The 27,142-nt window shown below is 39.0% G+C and overlaps 1 protein-coding gene across 3 annotated transcripts in view; it reads right to left on the bottom strand.

Moving 5' to 3' along the window:
* Positions 1-462: 462 nt before the first annotated feature.
* Positions 463-27,142, bottom strand: part of LOC114704125 (carbonic anhydrase 1) — a 39,756-nt gene continuing 13,076 nt past the window's right edge. Inside the window, exons 1-8 of one of the 3 annotated variants that reach the window (XM_037202366.1) lie at positions 17,011-17,089; positions 8,867-8,926; positions 8,241-8,438; positions 6,704-6,822; positions 4,548-4,643; positions 3,938-4,000; positions 1,671-1,826; positions 463-912 (exon numbers count right to left, since the gene is read on the bottom strand). In XM_037202366.1, the coding sequence (XP_037058261.1) occupies positions 796-912; positions 1,671-1,826; positions 3,938-4,000; positions 4,548-4,643; positions 6,704-6,822; positions 8,241-8,438; positions 8,867-8,903 (786 nt within the window). In that variant the 5' untranslated portion in view covers positions 8,904-8,926; positions 17,011-17,089 and the 3' untranslated portion in view covers positions 463-795. Of the gene's footprint in view, positions 913-1,670; positions 1,827-3,937; positions 4,001-4,547; positions 4,644-6,703; positions 6,823-8,240; positions 8,439-8,866; positions 8,927-9,967; positions 9,987-17,010; positions 17,090-27,142 lie in introns of those variants that run through there. The other 2 variants (XM_037202367.1, XM_028885179.2) reach the window with 2 other exon arrangements.

The following is a 27,142-nucleotide window of genomic DNA, read 5'->3' on the forward strand; positions in this document are numbered from 1 at the left end:
TGATGGCAGAAAAGCACTGGCCTTGCCAATGGAGAAAGAATGGAAACAATACCAGACGTACCATCTTCCTGTACAGAAGGCACTTTTTTTTCTTCTAATCCTAGAGCATACAGATGAAGACAGTGTTGTACTAACAAAAAAGCACTAAATCCAGAGGCCATCTTAAGTCAAATAGATGAGTCAGTGTTTCATTCCTGGATACTCTTAGCTTACATTTGAGATGAAAGACTGGAGTAAGTTATTTAAGATTTATGACTGTAAATGGAGGAGAAAACTCATGGTTTTTAAAAAAAAATTTATTTTATTTTATTAGCATTTTTCTATTTATTTTACATACTGACCAGTTTCCCCTCTGTCCTCTCTTCCCATTTCTTCCTCAACTCCCATCTTTCCACCTTCCCACCCACTCTTCCATCTCCACTCAGAAAGGGACAGGACTCCCAAATACACAATAGACAAGAAGAGGAGATAAAGCCATTTTATTGGTTCAATTAAAATGGAGAGATTGGCAAGGGAACGAATCTCTTAATGTAATTATACTATGAAGCATTCCACAAAAAGAAGGTGGATTTAAGCACAGGTACATACTCAAAGATTGCAAATGGCAAGCTTATGAATTAATTTGCATTAAGCATAAAGAATCAAAGCAAATGGATTTTAGTTCTATGGATTAAACTTGCAGGTATGCTGTGTTGCTAGCACTGAAATAATCTTGTTTCTTGAAAGCGATTACTTTACTGGGTCATAGCTGAAGAGGGGCCCGATCTTGATCTTGAACTCACTCCTTGCTGGGTCTCAAAATGAAGCTGTCACTGTTCTGCCCTTCAGGGGCTGGGTTGGACGGTGGTTGCTCAGAATAGGAACATCCGCCTCTCCATCTGCACTTGACAGGATACTGCGGAGTTGTTGCAGCTGTGGGGTGAGATGTTTGAAGGATGAAAAGCTGTTAAAGTCTCAGAAAGCACTTTGTTTTCAGAGAAGTTAGCACACCGCTGTTTAGAAAGCAGTTGAGGACAGCGGTGGTTGTCTTAGTGGACAGGAAGTGGCTGGACTCATTTTCCTGCCTCTCTACCAGGTATTTTGCCTAAATGAGGCATTGTTGGCTTTGTCAGAACACCAGCTTTCTCTTTGCTAGCTGGGGAGCTTGTGCAAGTAGTATGTCAGCTCAGCATCCCTTAATTTCATATAACTTCTTCTATTGGGGATCTGTTGTTAAGATTAAATGGGTTAATCCATGCACAGCGCTTGGTGGGCAATGACTCTTCTCAACAAACATCACTTAAAGACAGGGCACAAAGGTGTGAGAAACACAAGACAGCTCAGGAAAGTAGCTGTTCCATCAATAAGCAGCAGCATCTTTACAAATAATAAATAAAAAGGTACTTTGTTGGATATTTTAAAACTTTAGCTGGAAAAACGAAAACTGTTTAGTTAGGCCATCTGAGAGCCACAGTAGAAGTTCCGAGGAGAGTTCACTGTTTGTTCCTGACATTTGAGGAAGCCATCTAACAAGTTTGGTTTTTCTTTATGAAGAATAACAGCAACTTTGAACCTCATGCATCTATTTTCTGCATACAATTAAAACAGTTATTGCATGGGCTGTTGTTTTTATTTTATTTTTTGAAAACTCAGGGATTCTTCACTAGAAGCAAATTCATTTTAACTGATACCTGCTCAGGGCTGACAGTGATGCTCTCCTTAAGGATGAACCAGGTCACACTTTCATGAAGAGGAGGGTGAGTCAGAGAGCCAAAATAAGTCCAGTAATCCAGGGATGAAGGAAGGAGAGTGGATGGGTCAAAATTTGTGAATGGAGCTCGTTTTCCCTGGGAATAAAAGCAGTATATATCATGCTATAGAATGTATCAGTATATACCCCCCTTACATATTACCTAGAGATTTTAGGTGCAATAAATTGGCTTTTCTAAAACAATTATCATGACTGATAAAAATATCACGACTGTTCTTTTTCTTGACTGCAGTAGAACAATTTCAGTTGGAGAAGCTGGTATATGAATTTTCATATTTAATCTAATAATATAATGCATCTACTCAAAGATGTCCTAACACTAAGCCATCTACATCAAGAGTGAACTCTACTTGTTCAAAAATAAGACTTTATCAATATGCTGTTGTCACTGATTTGCTATAATTTCAGGGTTATTTCAGCCATACTACTAGGAAAGGTTGTGCTACAAATTTCTTTTTGTAATCTTCTTGACTCATTAGACTGATAGGAATTTTCTGTCTCTTCACCTGGGCAAATGTTTAGTTGACACTACATGATTTATCCTTTCTCCTTTTTTGTACTTCATTGGTATTTTGTATGTTTGTGTGTGTGTGTGTGTGTGTGTGTGTGTGTGTGTGTGTGTATGTGGTATGTGTGCACATGTGTATGTGGTATGTGTGCACATGTGTATGTGTGCTCACTCATGTTCACATGAAGGCATATGTGCAGGTGTGAGTATGGATGTGAAGGCCTGAGGTTGGTGGCTGGAGTCTTCTTTGACGGTTCTTTACATTATTTTATATCCAGGTCTCTCAGTAGAATCCAGAGTTCTCAGCTAAGTCTGGTCTAGCTAGGCAGCTGGCTCAAGCGATTCTGCCTCTCTCTTCCAAGCTCTAGAATTACAGTGGACACACCATGCACTCCTGGAATTTGAGTAGGTTCTGGAGATATAAATGTTGACACTCATGTCTGCATGGCAAGTTTTTTTTTTTTTTTTTTTTGCATGGAAAAATCTATTGAGCCATCTACCTACTTGATTGTTTCTTAAAGGTTAAGTAAATTTTTTATAAATTGGACTGGACATGGAATTTTTGTTTAACAGATACATTTTCACTACCTTTTCAACTTATTCTTAGAATTTTTGTCTATTTGGTTTTTCTTTTGTTTCATTTTTATAATTTTGTGTTGTCATAAATATCACTCATTTTATAACTTTTCAAATTTACTGGTATACTGTTATAAGCAGTTTTTGCTTCAAATTTTTTCTTCCACATCTATACTATTCTTTCTAAGCTTTGAATAGAATTTCTTACACTTATTAGTTAATTAATTCATGCATGTGTCTGTAGGCATATGCATGAGGATGCACATGTGGAGGTCAGAGGACAACCTGTGGGAGGTAGTTCTTCCCTTCCACTCTGGAGGTTCTCAGAACTCAAGCAACCAATTCACCTGCTGAGCCGTCCTGCCAGTCCCTCTAGAATAGCATTTGGTATTTGTGCCAGCTTTCCTTTGCCAAAGCTGCCCAAATCATTTTTTTGTTGCTGTGTTTATTCCATGGAATAAAGTTTTATTTATTTATAAGACAGTGTTTTGCACTTATCTGTCATTTTATTTCTTATTTTACTATTTTCTGCTTTTTTCTTCACTATTCCCTTCTGTTTTCATTTTCCATCTCTCACTTTACAATACACCCACTCAAAGTTTTTTCTGACCTCAGCATAAAACAAACTTATTTTACATAAAAACATAATGGTTCTCCTCATTATGAAAGAAAATGACGAATCACTTTGACCTACAGAATGAGGAGTTAAGGTTAAAACAGTGGAGCTAAGGATGGACATTTCAGACACTACATTAAGGGTTTTAAGTTTAGTTCAGAATCATGGTTCTCAAATAGGGCTTCAGGGCCATTTTTTTTTTTTTACATTACTAGAAATCAAGATATTCCTTTTCATGAAACATGATCTGCCAAAAACTAATCAAACTTGAGTATGATTGGTTTTTAGCAGATCAAAAAGTGACTGAGCAACATGCTTTACTAAGAACAAGCTCCATAAAAACAAGCAAGGTCTCCATGGCACCTTGTGGCTGCTTGGCTTCTACACCAGTTTTCCTGTTTCCCATTTCAAACAGGCAACTGGATGATTTCTGTACTTCTGTGTGCTCTTGTTTCCAGGATTGAATTAGCTTACTTAGCTTATTTACCTTAGTTTTAACTGAGTTTAGGGCATCGAGTACTTTCTGCAGGTTTGGGTTGGCTGGACCAACCTAGAGAATTAAAAGAAAAAGAAAATATAGGATGAAGATTGTAATTTATAAAACACTCTTTAGTCAAAATTTAATTTTTCGATTAACATCAATGACTGTTGAGAGAGAAATGGAATTTCTTTCTCTCCAAGAGAGGAAATTTTCTGAGGTATATACTTTTATGGATCTTGTACTCTGTCAGTTTCTCATGACAGACAAAGTAGTAAACAGCAAGTATGGCTTAAATTTGATAATGAATTAAATGGTCAGAAGTATGTAAGACAAACTAGATGTTTATCAAAGCAGTGACACAAAAATTACACCTTCATTTTTATCTGTTATGTTAGTTATACTCAGTGCATTTTTGTCATATTTTGAATAGTGTTTGATAAAAACCACCTCCAAATACTGTAATCTCAAAAGTCATTTAGTCATTCAGTCTTAGCCAACTTAATGATGGCTTTCTTCAGAGCATCTCTTCGATGATAATATAAATTTAAATGATAATAAGTTTCACTTCTACCATTTTAAAAATCAAGTGACAGCTATGCAACTACCTATGACTCACCTTCAGAAAAGCACCAATGATTGCCATCCCATCAGCCTTTGAGACTGCTTCGGCAACACTGGAGTACTTTGCAGCATTCCAGTGAACTATGTGAAGCTGGAAGTGGTGACATGTAATTCATTATTAATATGCAAATAAAAAGACAGAAGATGAATTACATGTTAATTTTTTTATATTTAAGATATATCACGGTACAGGTAGATAAAAGACATGTGAGCCCTCATCTTGTGGGCAACAAACTTTAGAATAAAAGGCGAAATCATTTTCTCTCACATGAGATAACTTTGTAAGAAGCTCCTTGACTGCTCAGAAGCTTGGGTATATCAGTGTCCTTCCCAGGATCCCCTCAGTCAAATTCTGCAGCCTAAACTCTTGGTGGAATTTTAGGCTTGTGCATCCACATGCACCTGGATGTGTTCCTGACACTGTCTTGATATCTTCATATAAGTGTCTACCAGATGTCTGAGGAATCACGTGGCCAAAGCAAAGATTGATTCCTCATACCACATTTGTCATTTTCTCCTCTTAGGAAAAGTAACACTATACACCTAATTGCTCAGTCAAAAAGTGCCACTGTTATTACAAATCTTAGACTTTACACATTTATCACCGTCTATGCCTAGCAGAGAACACCTCCTCACTTGGTCATAATTTGGGGATTTTTGTATTAGCTGCTGACTTCCTGGAATCTCCTTCCTTTTTCTCTACAATTAGGACTGAATTCAAATGCCACACTTCAATGAGTTGATTACCCAATATAGAGTTACCATCTTCAAGTCTATTATTTTCACACATTTATCTGATCTTTCTCTCTACTCCTCTCTTTCCTTCTTATCTTACTTCACTTCTTTTTTTTATTTTTTTATTTTTTATTTTTTATTTTTTGGTTTTTTCAAGACAGGGTTTCTCTGTGTAGCTTTGCGCCTTTCCTGGAGCTCACTTGGTAGCCCAGGCTGGCCTCGAACTCACAGAGATCCGCCTGGCTCTGCCTCCCGAGTGCTGGGATTAAAGGCGTGCGCCACCACCGCCCGGCACTTCACTTCTTTTAAAAGGTTTTCATTCCCCTACAAAATATAGGTTCTGACTCAGTTACTTTAAAAACAAAAATACAGTATATTACAAAGACTCAATAGTTGATATATAAGTAATTAGAACACTCTCTTTGAGGAAGATCAGTCCCCAGTCCTAATTCAAGCATTGTCTTATTGTCATTTATTCTTCCCACTCACTGACAATTCTTTGTAAGCACTTATACTGCCATTTACTTAATCTCCAACATTGATTCACATGTTATCTCCTCTGTAGAACTACAGGTAATGTTATTGAGTACTTATAATATGGAAGCTGGCTTAAGTGTATGAGAAGATTAATGCTGTATACCCGACTCTGTAGGCGAGAAGAGTCACACAGCCAATAAGAGGCTCAGCTTTGACTCCAAGAAGGTCAAGGGAGGAGCTTGCACTGGTCATCCATCACCTGTACTGCCTCTTGAAACTGATGCATACCCCATACAAGTTTTTGAGCTGAATATTAAATAACACATTGGACTTTGTGACTAAGTGTTTCTCATCATTGGATTAGATTTTTTTTTCTCAATTTAGCTGAGTGAATATAATCCCTGATTTAGATTCCATGAATATTTACAAGTATCCTTCCTAAACCATAATGCTTTAGGCTTCCTTTCCACTTTAGTCTACCTTTAGTTTTGCAGAGGGAAACTAGGAATGAGTTTTTATTGCCTTCTGCAACACTGATAGGTATTATCTAAACTTTACAAATTTAAGCAAAACAAGTTATAGCTGTATTCAATCACTTAGCATCTAATTCTATTGCAATAAACTGTATATATTTTATAACCTGTGAGAAACCTCTCTAGTTCAGAGACTTAAATAATGGTAGAACAATCATTGAAGGTGGTAAAATGTCAAAGTTTTTCATGAACTCTCACTTAAACTTCAGGTATCTCTTTCCATAGAAAAACATCCCTCTATTGCAACATATGGTGTGCCAGTGTTTGATTTTAATAGATTTACACATCTGTCATACAAAGACCAGCAAGCTGTCCTCATTGAGGCATTCTGATAATAGCTTCTCTAGTACCACAGCTGTTTCTGGAGCACTTTCATGAACTGTCTCTCATTAACACATCACATTACCTCTCCAGAATATTTGACTCCATCCACGGTGTGCTCGGACCCATGGTCGTTTGAGTTGCCCCAGTGAAAATGGAACTGGGTGAGCCGATAGTCACTAGAGAGAGGGCCGCCTTTCAGAACTTGAAGGAAAGAGAAGTACTGTCAGCCAGGCGATCTCTAGTCCACATTCAATAAAAATCAAGGCTGCACTGTGTTGTGTGAAATACAAACAAACACCAGTGGGTGTCAACTGTTTGTTTTCCTTGTGTTCCCCACTCCACAGCTCTGATAATGACTCATATATACAGTGCCTTCCTGATTATGGCAGCAATAATATAGCTCATGAAATGCACAAAAATTACAGCAAAGGAACCAAAAGTTTACCTGTTCATGTTACCAAAATTACATATTTCAAAGTGAATAAGTTATATCATCACAGTTTTCCTTGGATCTCCATTAATTTGCAAGTTTATTCCTTCATTTAACCTTATTGTGTGAATATTATGCACAATTTCTATTAGTGAAAAAAATTTCCCATCACCTGTTTTTAAAAATCATTGAAGATACAAGAATGTAGTTTGACAAATTTGTTGAGACCCTCTGAACAGGGACCAAGAGATACTGCCCATGGGGCAAAGCCACTTTAAAAACTTCTGCTCTGAATGACAGTCCAGCCTGGCAAGTATATCCAATCATACGGTTACTTAAGCAATAAAAATACTAGATCTAACCTAGGGCTAGCAATGGGCACACCCTTAAGGAACCTAACATTTACAATTAGAACTTTGTGGGAAAGTAGAGCAAGCATAGTGTTTCACATCACTGGAACTCTTACAGAACAGTGACTTACTAGCTTACTCAAATACTGATGAAAATCTGACCATGTGGTAAGCAACATGCCAGATTCTCAGTATGAGGGGAACTCGTGCTTCTCCTGTCTTCTCCTTAATCACCCACTTTCATCCTGTTTAGAATATTTCCTTTTTGTTTTCATGCCCATAATGATTTAATCACTAGACTCTTATGGAGAAAAGTTGCTTTTTCAGAGAAATAAGCATATAGAGCCTGGAATGGCTAGAATAGGTAAGATGGCTCATTAAGAAGAAGGATTGAGAGAAAGCAGAGCTGGGAGCTTGGCAAATCATCTTCCAAGAGGCCACAATGCCTCCAAGCCATTGCAATTTTAAAATACACAAATACATGTGCAGAATACATAGGATGTTGTGGTATTTCTGAAGCTACTCTGACTCTTTTGCCTGCTCTTGGGACTCATCCTCATATTGGGTTGCCTTGTCTGGCCTCAATATGAGTACCTTTGCCTTGTCTTTTGTATCCTGTTTTGTTATGTTTGGTTGTTGTCTCTTTGAGGCCTTCTCTTTTTGAAAGGGAAGTGGAGGAGTACCTCTGGATGAGAGAGGAGGTGGGGAGGATCTGGGAGCAGTGAAGGGAAGGGAAACTGTAGTCGGGATGTATTATAAGAGAGAAGAATCTATTTTCAACAAAAAATTCACTTAGTAGATTCCAAGGAAACAAACATCATAATTTTCTTTGGGCTCACCAGATTGGTTACCACTGTCATCAAAAACTACATGGAAGGAATGTCCCACATTAACAATTTCTTTGGCAGTTGCAGGATTATAGGAGACACTGATAGGTTTCAGAGAGTTGTCATGTTTAGCCTCACTGGTTTTAATATCAATAGGAGACTGGTTGTTTCCATTGGCAATGGGATACAGCTTGCTCCATTGGTCAGGACCTATGAGAACAAACATATCCATGTAACCACAATTTTACAGAATGCTTCATTCCAAATATAAGGACTTTAACCATTTGCTTATTAGATTATGGTTTATTCAGGCCTCTTAAATGACATTCAGTGCTTGAAAATGTATATTTTGTTGCTATACTAGTAAACAGTATATTTGGCAACATCAACAATACAGGCCTAATTATGCTGTCTATACAATTATAGTGTAGAAACAGTATGTACATATCAAATATATTTTGTAGATCTTCATGCCCCAAAACAAACTACTAAAAATACATACAAGAATATTGTAATTATTCAAAAGTGACTCAAACCATTAACCTGTGACTATACAGTTAAGTTAGATGGTTAATAAATTCAATATTAGAAACAGGAATAAGCTGCTATTTTGATATATGTAAAAGAAGTACTCTTACCATTTTTGCCATCATATCCCCAGTCTGCACTTGCCATGATCTCCTATTTAGTTTTGGTTCCTGAAAAAAGGAATGATATGTGGAATAACCAATCGCACCTGTGCCTGCAGCAGAGATCTTAAGTGACACCATGGGTTTTTATAGAAACTTGTCTCCCTGTAATAGTCCACTGTTTCATCATCTCTGCTTACCAGGAAGTATACATATAAAAATAAGTGGTATTGTAAAAAATGTCTATCAGGGTAATGTCAGCTCTAATTGTTTTATTTTATTGTAATATAAAAATAAAATATCAAAATCATAGATGTTGTTAAACTAGTCTTGTTCTTCTATGCTTGTGGAAGACATGACTGAATGTTGACTGAAGCTTATCACATTTCCTAGAATAAAAAGTACTTCATGCACTTAGGATTTCTAGTGAGGCCATAATTGGATACTAAACAATGTTAGCAATGGTAATTTAATAAGGAAATGAATTAGCATGGTTATGGGCTGAACTGAATGAATATCATAATGATAATTTACAATTAGGTTAATAGATCCAGTAATTAATTCTCAGTAACGTAACAGTATTCATAATGATACATTTTATAGAAACACAAATATATTTTATAGATGAATTCCAAAAAACTTGTGAATGTGAGATATTCTTCCAATATAAACTTTTAGGACAATACAGTCCTAAACAACCAGTCAGGTTAGAAAAAGGCCCTTTATTCTGGAGAAATGCTGGAATTCATAAATGAGGAAGACTGTATTAATATTAAAGCTGAATGTGGTTTGACATCTCCCACCTAGAATAAAATATGTCTTCTTTATAGTTCTCTGCAATTTATGCATAATTTTCATACTGTTTTATTATGCTATCACACATACAAATCTTTTAAAGTGAGAATTATCCTTTTGTAACTGAAGGATGATGAAGGAATTCATCACAACTAGCAAGGTGTCAGGACACCAGCCTCTAGTGCAGTTGCTTCCTTCACCCTACCACTGTGTATGTCACCCGGGTTGAAGCATGGGTTCATGCCCCCTAATTCTGCTTCTGGGTCCACAGTGCTCAGAAGCTCAGTCTGAGTATGCATCAGTGTGAGAACTCACCTTGCTCACTCACTCACGCACTGTTGAGCAGTGAGAAGCTGCACAACACTCTCCAGAGAGGCAACCGAAGCTGACTGGGATGTATCAGAATTGGCTAAGACCTTCTTTCAAAGCCTCCAAATCATGTTCTTTGGAAATAAAAGCAGAACCATAAGCTTCTGAAATAATGAGTGCCTTTCTTCCTTTCACTGCAGACTGTCTGAGCTGCCATGACCCATGAAGAAAAATGGGCAGACAGACATGTTTAGGCAGGCCCACCTATCATGCTGTTGTTGTTTAGTGCTGATGACTGTGTCCTGCCTCAGGAGTAAAGTGACCCGTGGCTCATGAGTATCCAGAACATGAGGAGGCCACAGTTCCTACCTTATGATCTTAGTAAGTATCAGGAGACACAGCTTGAAAGGGAACTTATGTTTCTTTAAATTTTAATTTTTTTTAATCTGATGGATAGCACCATGAATTTTTTTTATATACATCATGTTTTAGAGCACATGTGCATTATAAAACAATTAAACCCAGTTAATGGTCATATTACCTAGAGTTAATTTTGTGACAATAGTGCTTAATGTCCACTCTCTTCATTATTAAGAATACAACTCATCACCATCAACTATAGTCACCTTGCTCTACAATATATGTCTAACTGTAAGTATCTTTTAGTCATCTCTTTAAACCTAAATTGAACTACTATATCAATCAATGCATTTGGAAGGAACAACACTCTTGCATTATTACATGATGATTCAGTATAGGAATGACTTAACATTTATACTGTATGGTAATTCATTTAAAGATTTAGGGACAAAACTGCCTTGACTCCTGCCTTCATGACCCTTTATTTTATTATGTACTCAGGGCATGTGCAAGTATTCCCACAAGGAAAGAATTAGAGAAAAAAAGAGAGAGAGTTGTAAAATTTAATGAGGGTTCAACCCTAACACTACTTTCACTTACTTTTATTCATTATTTTCTTCTCATAAACTGACTCTTTCATTTTTATGTCTAAGCTAAAGGAAGGTGTTTAATTCTTCATCCATTGAACTTCGATTCATAGGCCTCTTCCATTATACTTCCCAAGGATTATAACCTTGACGCTGCTTTTGCATTCTAAGAAGATGCTCAATCTATATAGCTTTTGCTTTTCAAAACAGCTTATTTCTTGAAACCATCAAATGTACATATGGAAAAAAGCTTTTTGGCTTTTTCTAATAGACTGTTCTGAAGGAAGCCATATGCTCTTGAAACTTAATCATAAATCACCTAGATTGATGTAACAAAACTTTCACTTTTTAGAAAAGCAAAGCAGAATTACATAAGTAATTTTTCCAAGAGATTGTCTAATTGAGAATATTAAGAATATTCAAGAGTGCTAAAAGTTTTCCATTAATAAGAACTAGTTCCCAGTATATTCATGCTGCAGGTGAGCAGTAGAGGCTAGAAAAGAATACTTTATTGAATGGTATCAATCTTTTGGGGACTTTAAAATAATGATCTCATTCAATTTTCATAGCAGACCTTAGAAGTTAGTATCAACTCTTGTTTTTATTTATTCTGTAAGTGCTGGTGATTGAACCTACGACCTTATGTGCACTAAGTAAGCTCATGTGCCAACTTGCAACCTTCAGCCTTCTTTTCCTTCTCTTGTTTTTAGTTTTCAGATAAGGTCTCACTAAATTGCCCAGGATGCTTTGAACTCATTGTGTAACCAACTCAGGCCTTGAACTTGCTGCTTTCTCCTCAGCCACCTGAGTAGCTGTGCCATCAGGTCTGGCTATCAATTGAGAATTGAAGAAGAACGTTCAGAAAGGAGGACCAGCATTTGAATTAGTTTTTGGTTATGCCTACAGCCCAGGTATGTTCTGTCTTTTTGATTATGTTACAGCACCATCCTTATCAGATGCATCTAAGACATTTGCTTTAAGGTAAGTTCATAGGTCATCACATTATTTACTAAGTGAGTTCACTTTGTTGAGTCCTTTAAAATAATCATTAAATTCAGCCTTCACAGCTGACTCTGGGGAGTTAGGTTACACAAACTAACTTAAGGAAAACACTTTTTTTTTAAATATCTGAAAACATATTTTTCAAAAAAAGTAGCATCACTTAATGTTTTACCAGATATTAGACTTGTGTATTACCTACTTTAAAATGATATTAAAGTGCTTTTTAGAATTTTTTATTCTAATTCTTTTCTAGCTCCTTAGATGAATATTTTCCTCTGGTTTTTACTTTGATGTTTTAAAAGTAAACCACAGACTGTATAGTAAAATAAACTGTAATGAGAATTAAATTAAATTTGTAATTAAAAATAGTTTATTGGTATTTAAGGAATAAAAAGACTATAAAAAGAATCAAGCCAAGCTATGGCAGTGACCCGTCAAATGCCACTGGAAAGAAAATTGCATGTATCAATAGGCCCTAAGTCCAGAAGCGACCACCTTTCTAAAGTGTGTAGAATTCCACAAGACTGGGTGACTTTCTTGGGATACAAATTATGCTGGCCCATTATTTGCAACTATGTCAAAAGAATTAGAAAAGTTAAGTTACAAAACAAAGTTTATTTGGGTTCACGGTTCTGGAGGTTCCAGTCCAAGGTAGACTGTCCCATTGTATTTGATCTGATGAAACGTGTCGTAGGTAAAGCATGTGGTAAACAGATATCTCACTTTCACAGTGCTCCCCAAATACTATATCCTTGCAGAAATTATATTTTTGGTGCTGTTGTGATAAGATCAGCCTTAACTTGAGTGAATAATTGAGCCACATAACATGGCAATACTAGCCAGGACATTTTTGTATTAAGAGAGACAAAATTATGATAAATCAATAAATGGTTGATCTGAATTTTACACATACCAGTTACATTGAAGACATGCTGCTAACTTTATTCTTCTAGTGTCCATCTCTTTGATGGACTTTGCTCTTCTGGGCCTGCCTCCTGGAGTCAGGGCTTTCTAAAAGCTCAGTGTTACCCTCTCACAAATCCAAATCCTCCACTGTGTCTCTGCCCCACCAGCCACTCTGCTATACCATTCTATGTTATTTAGTTTGTAGCCTTTGTTGTATTAGAAATTTTTTTCAGTCACATTCTGAAATTATCAGATTCATTACAGTTTCAGATTAATGATATTCAGCTCATATCTGAGCAAATGCTCCAAAGTTTTGAAAAACTCCAAAACTGTAAATCCTTCTGCTCTGTCCTTCAATTACTTGCTTAGTGTCCGCAACAGTCTCCAAAAGATCACCTCTGTAAGGACAGGACTTTGGCCAGGTAGCTTTCCACCACCACATTCTCTTCTTTTAACTTCTGGAAAATAATGCTGTTCAGTATTGGCAGACAGAACAGCTGAATGATCCCTGTAAAGCTCAGTTATTTTATTTTCATGAAGAATGCAATGGGCAAGCTGCTCAGCAGGGCTGTTTGATCTAAACTCTGGGTGTGTGGAGAGCGGATGTGTGAGCATGTGAATGAGCTTTGCTGAAGGTGAACTCATGTCCACATTTGGACTAAGCAGAAAGAACCTTCCCCTCACACTTCTATTAATGGGAGGGTGAAGTGACCAACTGCTTCTGTCATTCATTTCTGAGAGTGTGAGAACTTTGGTTCTTAGAAGTGTCAAATACTTTGACACTTTATGTGTCAAAATTTAACTCTTCAATTATAATTTGAATTTTAACATGTTAAATTGAAGAAAAATCCACGATTCTTAAGGCTCCCATTGCTATGATTAAAGACAATTTTTAACACTCACAACACAGACACACACACACACACACACACACACACACACACACACACACACAGATTATGTCTTACAGCATAGTACTTTTGAAGGCAATTTTTAGATCTGGCAATAAATTTTTAAAAATTTTTAAAACCAACTCAGCTCTACACAAATAACTATTTTAATCAACAGCTTTAAGGAATTTATAGTATCTTATAATCTGGTATGCATAAAAACTTTAAAATTTAAATATATTTAGTTACTGGCATGTTCACTAAAATAGCCCAGCTGGAAAGCCCCTCTGAGAACAAGATTTATAAACATTTTAGATAATAACCAGCAATCCCTTCTTTGCTGACTGGAACATCCTCATATTTATGTTTAAAGCTGAGAAAAATCCTTTGTATATTACCTTCTATAACTGATTAAGAAATTAATGTGCCCCCCCAACCAAATGACACAAGCAAGCAACATTTTCACAGCAAAACAAGGTATGTGCAATGCTTTATAAGCCATAAAACATATTTAAACCACCAAATGAAGCCCTGAGAAGAGAGTTTGATTTTTAACTCTCAGGCAAACAGACAATTACATAAAGCAAGAGAGTTGAAGTGATTGCATGTGGCCTCAAATCCAAACAATTGCATAACAGATCTGCTTACCACAGCTTAAACTAAATACCACAAGTTAATTTAAAACTTAATATCATAAGTTTTCAAGTGTAAATATCAAGGAAGGTGAAGGACATTTTTATCAGTGATTTTGTCACTGTACTTCATGTACCTCTTTGGAGTGTCTATCTGAAATCATCTTGAGATTGAAAGAAAAAGTTCTACCATCCCCCATTACCTTTTTTAGCTCCTAAACTCTTTTATCCTATCATTGTAGATTTCTAAAATAGTTTTGCAATTAAATGTGTCCTTTCTTAAATCTCATGTTTCTTAATGTGTAGTTTACAGAAGACATACCTAGGATTCACCAGGTGGTGATAAAAAAGTGCTCATGTGTGAATCGTATTCTTCCATTACTTTTATGAGATGATGGTAGCTAGATTGGATGGTCAACAAATATCAAGTGTGCTTCATAAGCATTGGTAGTCTCATTAGCTATACCTGGGAGCCATGTGAATGCTCCTCCCATCTATTTTCCAAGAGGTATATTTAAGTGAAAACAAGTTTCTGATCAAATGCCTGACTGTACATATATTATTAACAAGAATACACAAGAATGGATTATTATGAATATATGTAGTATATATTTATTTATTAAGAATATATTATTAACATGGAATACACACCAGTCTTTGTACTCATATACATATGTGGTTTAAATGAAGTTTTCCCACATGGCAAGAGCCACAGACTATCTAACAGAAAACCCCGACACCAGGCATTAGAAGACTTCCTTTGAGTTGTTGGTCATAGTTGTCCAAGAGACTCTGAAAACATTCTAGGCAATTGATATTGCCCTTATTTGATATTGTCCTTGTTTGCCTCCCAGAGGTGAAAGGCTAAGTCCCTATTGCTGAAGACACTAAATGCGTTGGACATAGGACCCAGAGGACCCTGCACTGGATCTGACCTGAAAGCTCCTCACTGAGGACTAACTTTAATGGTACCAGAAAGCTCCATGCAAGCTTCCAAATTCTGCCTGGCTATGATGCTTATTAACCACAGCCACAATCAGCATGGTACAAAAACCCTGAGGGTGCAGTCGTGGCACATGTACCTTGATGTTAACAGCAGCTCTCTAATTGAATGTAAGGTCAGCTCAAAGAAAGGGAGGTTGGGCCTGATATTGGAAACCTGGCGAACTCCCTAGGGTTAGTGAAGTCATGGATCTTGGAAGAGAACCTATAACCTCCACTTTAATAAAGCAGCAAAATCCCTAACTAGATTCTAAATATTTATCCTTATACCCACAGAAATGTACGGCTATCATCCTCCACCAAGAAAACTTCTATTTGCAACAGATGGAGGCCATTATAAAAGACTCCAGTGGATAGGATCACAGAGTTGTGAAGCCCAGGCTGTTCTATCTACAACACAACTGCACCTAAGGCTCATGGGTCATTTCAGAAGAGGGAGCAGAAAGACTGTAAGAGCCAGACGATCAGAAAGTTTGCTGTGAGATTGTGTCTCCTAGAGAAGTCAGAGAAGCTGCACCTATGAAGTCTCACTAAAGTGGCTGCCTAAGCCAGACCTGAACAAGAACAACACCAGTAGACATACTAATTGTAGAAGGGGGAAAGCTAAAGAGGCCTCCACCATAGACAAAACTCCAGGTGACTAAGGGATGTTGAGAGCTGGGGAAATAGTCTTCCTCGGAGAAAAGCCCAGCAATCAGTAATCCAATACAAAATGGTCAGCCCTGAGAACATACATAAAACAACATAATTCAGACCAAGCAAGGTATATTTATATATTGAGGAATACACACACACACACACACACACGCACGCACGCACGCACGCACGCACGCACGCGCGCGCGCACGCGCGCACGCACGCGCGCACGCACACAAGTAACAAAACCTAAAGAAAAAATGCCGTGAGTTTGAAAGAGAGTAAGGGAGGATGCATGGAAGGGCTTGGTTGGAGGAAAGGAAAGGGGAGGGATAACACAATTATAATCCTTAAAAACATCTTAAGCCGGGTGGTGGTGGCGCACGCCTTTAATCCCAGCACTCGGGAGGCAGAGCCAGACGGATCTCTGTGAGTTCGAGGCCAGCCTGGTCTCCAAAGCGAGTTCCAGGAAAGGCGCAAAGCTACACAGAGAAACCCTGTCTCGAAAAAAACAAAAAAAACAAACAAACAAAAAAAAATCTTAAAGTGAGTGCAACGTGACAAATTGCTTAAAGCTACTGCTGCCTCAATGACCTTGCTGTGATAGAATTTATCCTTGAGATGTGATCCAGAAAAAAACATTCCTCCCTTTAAAAAGAAAATGAGTGGAATGATTACAGGTGCTTTTCAGGAAAGAAATATTTTCTTTTATGCAATCCCATGAAAGGAAGCTTTGAGTCACTGTAGCTTCACTTTTAAGACCTTATGTGCAATTTTTAAGTATTCTGTGTGGTGAAAGAAAGAATATTAGTATTTTCACTTCAAAATGAACATAGAACCTTTTATAGTTGAGGGGGTTGTCCTATTTGTTCAAAGTGGGCTATACACATCAAACTTAGAATCTCATCTTCAAACTGTGTCAAGAATTCTTTTCACTATAGTGAGTTACTGAAAAAATCACCCAACCACAGTCTTTCTCCCATTACACTGATTTCGTTATCAACAAAGAGTTCATTTAAACAAGGAGCTGCTACCTCCGAATGGTCGTTGTACTTCCCTGGAGCATAGGTCACAGAGTTGACACAGACTCTTTTCTCCTCTTTGGAGCCTGGTGTCCTTCCTGATGTTGTCTGTGAGTGTGAGTCACGCTCTCCCCCAAAAGAACATAGACTGTATGTTTGCACACGTCCGCAGCCAGTGTACCCAGACCCAGAGCTGAGCTTTTGTGTAGAAACGAGGTTATACGTGACTTACACCACCAGATCCCAGTGTAGCTGGTGATGTTTTTCTACAGCTCCACAAACATTTTCTTTATTTCTTCTAAGTCTAGAGGTGAAGGACAGATATTTTCCCTTCTGTTTCTTGGGCAGGTAGGTAAAAAAAATTACATTTATATTTGAGTCACTACAGAAGACCAGGAAAGATTTCTGTTCTCTTAGCTGAGGGCAAAGTAAACAAGTTTGAATGAACACCCTTTCTGAGCTTGTCTTCCTTAGGTAAAAGTTTACTTGAAGGAATTAATTTAGTTGATAATGCATATCTCTTGTTTTGAACTTGCTGTTTTTCTAATTTTTTGCTAGCTGTTGCAGACAAAGTAACATGTATAAACACACACACACACACACACACACACACACAACTTCAAAACAGATTTAAACACTGGTTTAAGTAAGGAATGCCATAACCCTTGGAGCTTTCTTATATGTGTGAATCCTCTGTGCAGACAACAAACTGCTTCCTTCTTATTTTTTTTTAATTTGGAGTCACGTGTTCTGATTAGCTCATGTAGGCAAGAGTTCTCAAACATGACTTGGAGTCACTGGCTTTCTGAACTCCAGGGTTCTGGGAAAGGTATCAAAGGACAAGATCCCTGCTGCATCCCATGGGAACGGTGTTTGGCCTGTCCCAAGAGTTCCTTAATGTGCAGTTACTTTGAAATTGCAGTAATATCTTTAAGACCGTTCCCAACTTTGCCTCTAATGAGTTGGTAAAGTTCCACAGAACCTTTGTGCAACCTCCCAAAGGTTGCAAAAGCAGGGACTGATGCTGGCCAGTGCCTGCATTTTCCATCATCACCCAGGAGGCAGCCGGAACAAGTTTGGTGAGAAAGAACTCAAGGAAAAACAGCTCTCAGGTTCATGTCAATGTTTTTAAATGGACACCCATGGAACCCAAAGAATCCCAAAGGCCCAAATCGCTAAGAGCCATGTTCCTGTTAAGGTGAACCTTATAACTATGGATCTCCTGGGACACAAATGGCTGGTTTTATATAGTGGAGTGACTTGATCTGGGAAGATAAATTCCTGGCTATGTTCTCGATGCCTCCAGTTGGTAATCCCCAGGGAAGCTAGCTAGCCAGGGCTCACATGAACATTCTTACAATGAGGTCTTTTGTTACTCCTGTGCAGGGCTCTGAGAATTCTTATAAATTCCTCTGCAGAGCAGGGTAAGATTTGACTCTGTGGTTGCTCACAGATGGCATCAGCTCTGTAGCTGCTCTTTTCTGTCTTAGTTTTGTTTCCAGAATTTTCTTTGTAGTCCTCATTCACCTTCTGACTGCTGATACACATGGTATTATTAGCAGGGGCCAGTGGTTTCTTCCAAGGCAGCACCAACTGGTTATATGAAGCCACCCCTAAGTATAGGCTGGCTGAATCATTTATTTTAGTTAATAAAATGTTTTTGAAAGAATCTCTGTAACTTTAAAGACAGAGCCAAACAACACAATTTTGATGAATTAATCCAGGGCTTAAAATGTAAGGGTAAAATAGCAAGGGAAAAAAGTGATCATTATTTAATAGATGTGATTGAATTTGAATGAAAGGGGGATAGTGTGTCTTTTATTAGATCAAATACTGACAGCAACATTCTGGCATGATGGACGTGCCTTCTGCATGAGATGACTATGACATCCTCTCAAAGTACAGCCCTGGGGGCTACATGCCAACCATAATAGATGTGACCTTTCAGTACTGTGGCTGCTGGCATGGCCCTGGTGTAATCCTAGATCACCCATTTTTCCATTGGGATGTAGCTGAGACTGACAGGGCAGGTGTGCAGCCCAAAGTAACTGATTTATAGTCAGCTTTCAGTCTCTTTCCTGCTTGTCTCTTCCAAAATAAGCTTGAAAATCTACTTCTTTTCACCGCTTCTGTGGATAACCTGGAGGCAAGAGTCATGATATTCCTGATGCCTCTGCTAAACTGGTGCAACTTGGATCATTTACAGCACTGCTGTCAAATGCTCCAAGACTACACTGCTGCTTCTTCCTACAGAGGATGTGGACTGCAGTGTATAGACAAGCAAAGTCCGGGTGCTACAAACGGTCTCAGGGCTGTGGGGCACTGCCTCCAGCACTGCAGCTCTTAGGGGTTGATTTTGTAATTCAGTGACATATTGTCATTGATGCTATCAGGATACCTATCTGCAGAGATGTGCCCAAATCACTCAACACAGTGCCTAGCACTGGATGGAGAAAGCTTGTTTGGAACTCAATGGCTCATGGCTTACTTGGGTAAAACTTGGGCCAGATACTAGTGAAAATGGAGAGGGAGATATTCATACTTGAACCACATGTTGTAAGCAGGAAAAATGCTTAAATGCCAGTGCAGAGACACACTTCAGGTGTAGGCCTGTCTTTTCTTGAAGCTGGCTTCAAGTTACCTTGATCACTGAACCCACACACTTATGCTTGGTCCCAGTTTTGTCTTGGCCCACCAGAGCTTTCTGGACCTCAGCTCTGGTCCTTCAGCCATGACTCTGACCTTTCCTCTGGTTGGCTATGTCACAACTCCTACTGCTGTATGTCTCAGGATTCAGGCTCCTGCCCTGCCTGTCTCCTGCCTGCCAGGTCAACCCAGCTCTGAGGCCAGGACCCCTTATTCTTTGTGTCCCAGGACCTATTGCAGGCTGTAGTTGAATTCAGGCAGGCGAGGCAACTGTTTGGACTAGAGGCTGAGTTTATGCCAAGGAAGAAATCTGTGCACAGGGATCTAAGCCACAGGGGGGAAAGAGAGCAAGCCAACTTGTGCTAGGAACAGAGGGCATATTGAGCTCTCCAGTGGTTAAAAAAAAAAAAAAAAAAAAAAAAAAAAAAAAAAAAAAACCCACAAAAAAACCCTCAAGGGCTCTCTGGCTCTTAAAAGGCATGCTCCAGAGAAGAGGAAAGAGTCTGGTGATACAAATGGCTTACAGGGGCAGCTTTGCTTTGTGCTCGATCACCTACACTTGCTCAAAATACACTAATAGCAGAGAGCTAACAGCAACATGGTTTTTGTACTTGGGAAAACCATATCCAAGAGGAAGTGATACAGACAGCTTTTTCTAGCGACAAGGCTGGACAGAAACCATTCTTCTGTAGTCACCCCAAATATCACGTTTTAGTGGATAAATCCATTCTATTTTCCAGAAAAGGTGCTAACATGGAAACATTGTTGAGACAATGTTTCCATTCTTTAAAAATGCCTGCTTCCTTCCTCATGCAAAGTATAAAAGAAAGCAAATTGCAACAGAAGCAGAGAGAGGCAGTTTCATTTCATTGAGGATAGATTCAAGCTACCTTTTACAGAGACGACAGAGAGAACTGACTGGAGAAACAGAGATTTTGTTTGTTTCCAGTCTCTGACTCGGTGACGGAGGGAAGCCGGAAGAAGCAGGAGACAGGAGCACGGCTGGTGCATTGCTGAGGAGCACCCTACAACTGCTTCTCTGATCAGCATGAAGGGAGAGGATGAGTGTTCCGAGTAGAAGGCAAGCAGTGCATCACGGCACACTGAGCTTCAGATCTGGAGCCATGAACAACAGGTTGGGATACACATGGACACTGAGGACCACTCCAGAGAGGCTTCCTGTCTGACTTAAGGACCAGATAAGTCATCAGAAAAAAAAAAAAAAACCTTCAAAGGTCAGTTTGCAGACGACCAAACACATTTTGTGTGCCTACTTCTTTATAGAGGTTTACATTTCTGTACTTTAAAAAATACACGTGAGGCTGGAGAGATGGCTCAGCAGTTAAGAGCTCTTACTGCTCTAGCAGCAGACCCAAATTCACTTTCCTGCCCCATGTCTAGTGGTCTGTAATCTCCTGTAACTCTTCTTCCATGGAATCTGATGGTTTCTTCTAGCCGCTAAGGGCAGGCGCATTCATGTCCGCATACCCACGCACCCCAAACATACATACACATAATTAAAAATAAAACAAATATTTAAAAATAACAAAAAAATACATAATCTGGGCTGGTCAGGCGTAGTGACACTGGCTGCTAAACCTGGTGATCCTAGTTCAATCCCCAAGGCTCCACATGGTGGAAGAAGATAAAGTTGTCCTCTGACCTTCACTTTTGTGCCATGGTGAGCATGCATGCACATGAGAACACACACACACACATGCACACGTGCATACATACCCACATAAATTCAATTTTAAAAGGAAAATTAAAAGTACACATTTTCAATTTTAAGCAATAATAGAACACACCTTATTTTCTTATTGTAGCTTGAAACTAAACATATAGTTCGAATCTAGGCATTTTTATTGATGGTACATTACGATAAATTTCCTCTTCTGGTAGAAAGATCAGAGTGTCTGCATGCAGTGGCTTCTTGGCTTCCTGTAGCACATGCTGCTTTCAGGATTTGACAAAATTCCCACGACAACATGTGAACCCACTATAGTGACTGTCACTTCTGAGGGTGGACATGGAATACCTGATGTCACACTTCAGGGCTGGAGAGGTAAGATTTGATCCCACAAAAAGAGACTAAGTCCAACTGTGTTTTTCACCACAACTGGGAACTTTAAGACCACATTGAACTTTGCCATACTATACTAGTAAGAATAAAATACTCATGGGAATAGGGAGAAACAGAGTGCTGCGGGAGGGGGGGGTGCCCCAGGAATCCACAGGGATGACTCCACCATAGACTACTGGCAATGGTCCCATAGACTACTGGCAATGGTCGAGAGGGTGGCTGAGCTGGCATACTCTGGTAATTGGATGACTGAATACCCTAACTGACATCATAGAACCCTCATCCAGTGACTGATGGAAGCAGATGCAGAGATCCACGGCGGGGTCTCAGGTGGAGCTCCAGGAGTCCAGTCGATGGGGGAGAGGAGGGATTCTGTGAGCAAGGGATATCGAGACCATGACTGGAAAAAGTACAGAGACAACTAGCCAAACTAGTGGAAATGCATGGACTGTGGACCAATGGCTGAGGAGCCCCCATGGTACTGGACTAGGCCCTCTGGATAGGCGAGACAGTTGTTTTGCTTGAACTGTATAGGGGGCCCCCAGGCAGTGGGGTTGGGACCTGTCCCTATGCATGAGCCAGCTTTTTGGGGCCTAGTGCCTATGGTGGGACACTTTGCACAGCCTTAGTGCATGAAGGAGGGGCTTGGAACTGCCTCAACTGAATGTACCAGGCTCTGCTGACTCCCCATGGGAGACCTTGCCTTGGAGGAGGTGAAAAAGGGGGGGGTGGGTTGGAGGGGGAAGGCTGAGGGTGGGAGAAGGGAGGACAGGGGAATCTGTGGTTGGTATGTAAAATGAGTAGACAATCTCTTAATAAAAAATTATTAAAAAAATAAATTAAATAAAATGCTCGACTCTTCCAGAGTTAATCCACAGGATGTGTTGGCCTATGGAAAAGCTCCCTAACACCTTAATGGTGTAAGTAGAAACAAATATTTTAGCCTGACTGGACCTAAATTTCTTTACTTATGAGGATTAGTAATGGTATATAAAGGGCCGGCCTGGTGAGCATTTTTTTGAGTGCTGACCAACTAGTTTTCTGGAGATGTTCAAGAAGTGTATAGACACGACCCTGTCTTCATGGGTATTACACTTTATTGTGTACTTATTCAAGAAAACAAGAGTAGCTTGCTACACACTGTGGCAGCTTCTCTGAAGGGAATAACAAGTCTGAAGAAGGCTGACAACTGTAAGGGCAGAACAAACAGGCAGTTCCCAGAACAGAACCTGGGAAGAGGTGGGGCTAGAGGCAGTGACCTGGCAAAGGAGAGGTTTCTCCAGCCTGGGACTGTCCTCTTTTACAACACCACATGGCTAGCTCCTTTTCATCTTTCATATTTTAGGTCTAGTGTCATCCCTCCACAAAAACTTATTGACATCATTATCTCTCCATCTCTGACAGATATTCTCTACCAATTACTTCAGTTTGTTTCTTCAGACCATCTTATGATTGCTAAAATAATCTTAATTTTTTTGCAACTCGTTTATTACATGCTTTTCCTCTTTGGAAAAGAAGATTAAAGTTTTATGTATTTTATTCATCTATTTGTCTTAAAAAAAATCCAGGATGAGACCACACAAGAGTTGTAGGGAGAAAAGACCACAGAGCACCAAGCACGATGAGGTGGTGTGGGCTTGCAGTGGCTCTTCCTGAATCCTGTCTCTTGGGCTTTCCTATCCTTACTACTTCTAATGTTGGCCCTGGGGTTGGCTATTGGGACATCGGCAAACAATACAAGTACAGGCTTGGTAAGTGCTTGCTTAGAACAAAGGAGTCATGTGAGGAAAGCTGCCCTGCTTCCATCTCTTCTCAGTATGAAATATGGCTGGGAGATCAAGGACCAAGCATCCTATATATGTAAGTAAAACTTAGAACCCTCCCTTCCTCCAAGACCTTCTATTTAAATGTAGCTACATGAGTAAGTCCAGTTAAAAGTAGTGGAGTGATTTCCTCACCCCACAGAACTATGATCAATAAAAAAAATTAGTTGCCACTTAAGGTGATGAGGTTTCAGGTGATGTAGTACTTACAGAAGAACTGGAAAGGGGCTGAGGCAGAGAAGAGGGGAAAGTAGGGAGTTCAGAATTCAGAGAAGTCAATAGGAACCTTGCCCATGCAGTCATTTCATATTACAAGTGATGGGAAGTTATTAACAGATTTAAAGGGAGAGTGTTTTGGATCAAAGAAGCCGGCTAGGAGACTATTTCAGTCATCTGTTGTTGCTGAACTAATGGAATATGGGAGAAGATCCCAGCACCATGATCCAGAATCAGAACTCTAATGATTTCAGAGAAGCTCTGATGCCTTTTCTAGGAACATTCTCTCAGGAGTCCAAGCCTCCATTAGAATTTTTAATGGATTCTTGTGAATGAACCCATGTCTGTACATGTTAGACAAGTGCTCCACCACTGAGATATATCTCCAGCCATCGAGCCTTCATTTAGAAAGCTAGTAACTATGCTTGGGAGATGATAAAAAGGGGTAGAATAACAGATCCAATCAAATCCAGAAAAGGAGGCACATGCATCCCACTATGGGAAGTGACCAAATTGTCACCTAGAGCCACTAGGTGACATAATCTCTGAATAAATAATATAGTACAATCGTGCATATCATCTCTGTTCTTTACTGATCAGAAAAATGAAGGCAAGATTGACCTTTATTCAGAGATTTGCAAAGGAAAGGGTAGTAAATTAATTTAGGCTGCTTAATGATGGAACAGGTTATGGCCAATGTAGGAGATCGGATGGCTCTGGACTGGAAATATAAAAGAATGTTGATGCTATGGAACAGACATGGCATGAAACCGGATAGTAGACGTAGAAAGAAAAGCAAACGAGAAGAAAGGAATGGCTATTACTGGAAAGCACCCCTCACCTTAGCCACTCCCCCTATGCTGTATCACACCCAAATGTGACTTTCTGTGACAATCATGACCAAATATATCTTTGAAGAATACTTCTCTAGTTTGTTTTCCATACTTACTGTTTCTTGAATTTACTTTCAAGAAAATTTTTAAAAATGTATTTTTTATTGTAATTTATGGCCCAAACCAAGAAATGCTTTAAGCATCAACCAGTGGAAAAATGGAGAAATATATTGTGGCATTGTTGTATTGCAGAGTTTAAATAGAAACATGTGCATCAACATAGAAAAATCTACAAAATGTATTAAGCAAAGAAAATTACATTGGAGAAATGCATATTCTATAATACTAGTTACAAGAAGCTTAAACACTTGTAGCAATAAACAGACAGCTCAGAGGTCCTTATTGTGCAGCAATCACACAAACGAGAAAATAATCAAGAAGTAAAGGCAGCAATAACTGCTTCTATATAGGGAAAATGGAAGGTTCTCACAGATTTTACTCTAGCTAGGAATGATACTTTCCCACTATGGTAATTATCTGCCACAACTGAGAGAAAGCCCACATCAAAAAGAAAGATTTCAAAGGCTTAACAAGAACATCAGTGGAGGGAACATGTCCAGAGTTCTTTCTGAGCACATGAACATTCTGAAGGATCCAGAGCCGTCTGGGTGAAGATCTGTGGGGTGGGGTATGAGGAGAATCTGGTTTGCAGGCTGATGCAATCAATCAGTGACTTCATTTGGTAGACAAGGCCTAGAGAATTCAAGGAACATTTAAAAATAGAACAGTCTAGGTCAGCTAACTCATAAATAAACATAAGATTCCATGAGATGAAATTATCATACCAGGACCTTTCTTATCTTACATGGCAGAGAAGATCTGAGAAAAAGAAGATGCCAAGCCTAAGCTTAAAAGAGAGAGGTTGTCATGGAGCTAGAAGAGGAGTATGAAGGGAAGCTAGAGAAAAAGACTGGTCATCTTTTTTCTTTATGTGTTTAAGAATCTGATAGAAGCAACTGCAATAGGGTGCAGACAGCCTGGTGGACAACAGGGTCTTTTCAGAGGCACACAGTCTGTCCCTCACCTGAACTCCTTGGGATAGTCTGGGATACACATATACCTTGAAAACTGAGTTCTCCAAAGCTATCTGTTGGGATTGTATGTGATGCACTAAAGACTAGACCAAATTCCTTGGAAGAACATGGAGAACGAGTGCTGATGTTCTATGCAGATTGTGTTTCCTGATCATATCACTTGATGGGAAGGAACTAAATAAACAAAAAAAAAAAAAAATGCGAAGGTACACGAAGAACACTTGAGTCCTAATAAATCCTTGTCAGTCTTCTACAGTTCTCTAAATCCTTCCAGAAAGATAAATCCTATGAGAGTTTTATCCTTTTAATTCATTCAGCCGTACTTATTTGACATATTCACTAACATTTCCTATTTAACAGGAAATCAAGCTCAGCTAGACCTTATTCATAGGATGATAAAATGATAAACATGTTAATATGAAATAAAGACACTACTGACCTTTATTTATCAGTCTACAAAGTAATGGAAATTGCTCTGGTCACTCAGCCTTAAAACTTCAAAGGAATAAAAGTAGAAGATAGGTAAGCTGGCAAAATCAAGTGTAAAATGCAAGGCTTGGTTCCCATCCCCCCACTTTTCCTCTCAATTTTACTTTTATAAATGACATTCACAGCGTTCTTCTTTCTTGAAAAAGAAATCTCATAATCCTTCTTGAATATTTCCTTTTACAAAACCTACATATCTAAGAGCCAGCAAGGTTAGTGGCTTAAAGCCATCTCCATTACCTGCAACCTCTGCCATGTTCTTTCTGCAGATACACTAGACTCTAGGAAGATGTTCAGGAAGACTGTGCCACGCAAAACATTATGTAAGCTTCAGAAGAGGCATTTGTCTGTCTAAAAACAAAATCAAACCTCCAACAGAGGGCTTGTGTACAAGGGAAGTGTGGTTTCAAGATGAGGTGGGTGCTCATAACCACTGTGATTTTGGTCCAAGAGGAGGAGCCTCTGAACTTGTCAGCCTTGTCCATGGAGAACAGGTTATGACAGGAACTGGTTCTGGCTCATGATTGGGGATGTCCAATAGTAATGACCTCTTTGAATGAAAGATGGAAAATCTGGGGATTCAGAGCAACCAAAGATTGTCAAGCAAGGGAGAAACAGGTAAAGAGACAGCATGTAAAACACTTTGCAGGGTCAGTGAAACTCAGTGGGGCTTTCTGTGTGAAGGTATTTTTTTCTAAAGACCCTAAACAAGAATGTTTCTTTCAGCTTCTAGAAGCTGTCTGTGTTCCTCTGCTCCAGCTTCAAATCCAGCAGCATAGAGGCTTCTCTCATTCTACTCTTTACCTTCTTATATAGAATTTTCTTACCTCAGGGTCCTTAATTTAACCACATTGTGAAGTCCCCTTCCTCATGTGAGCTATCATATTCAAAGGTTCTGGGGACTCTCTTGTGGAAATCTTTGGGGCCACTAGGGAGCAAAGGGTACTTTCTGAAGGATTCATA

This window comes from Peromyscus leucopus, chromosome 2 (genome assembly GCF_004664715.2).
Source record: "Peromyscus leucopus breed LL Stock chromosome 2, UCI_PerLeu_2.1, whole genome shotgun sequence".
Taxonomy (NCBI): domain Eukaryota; kingdom Metazoa; phylum Chordata; class Mammalia; order Rodentia; family Cricetidae; genus Peromyscus; species Peromyscus leucopus.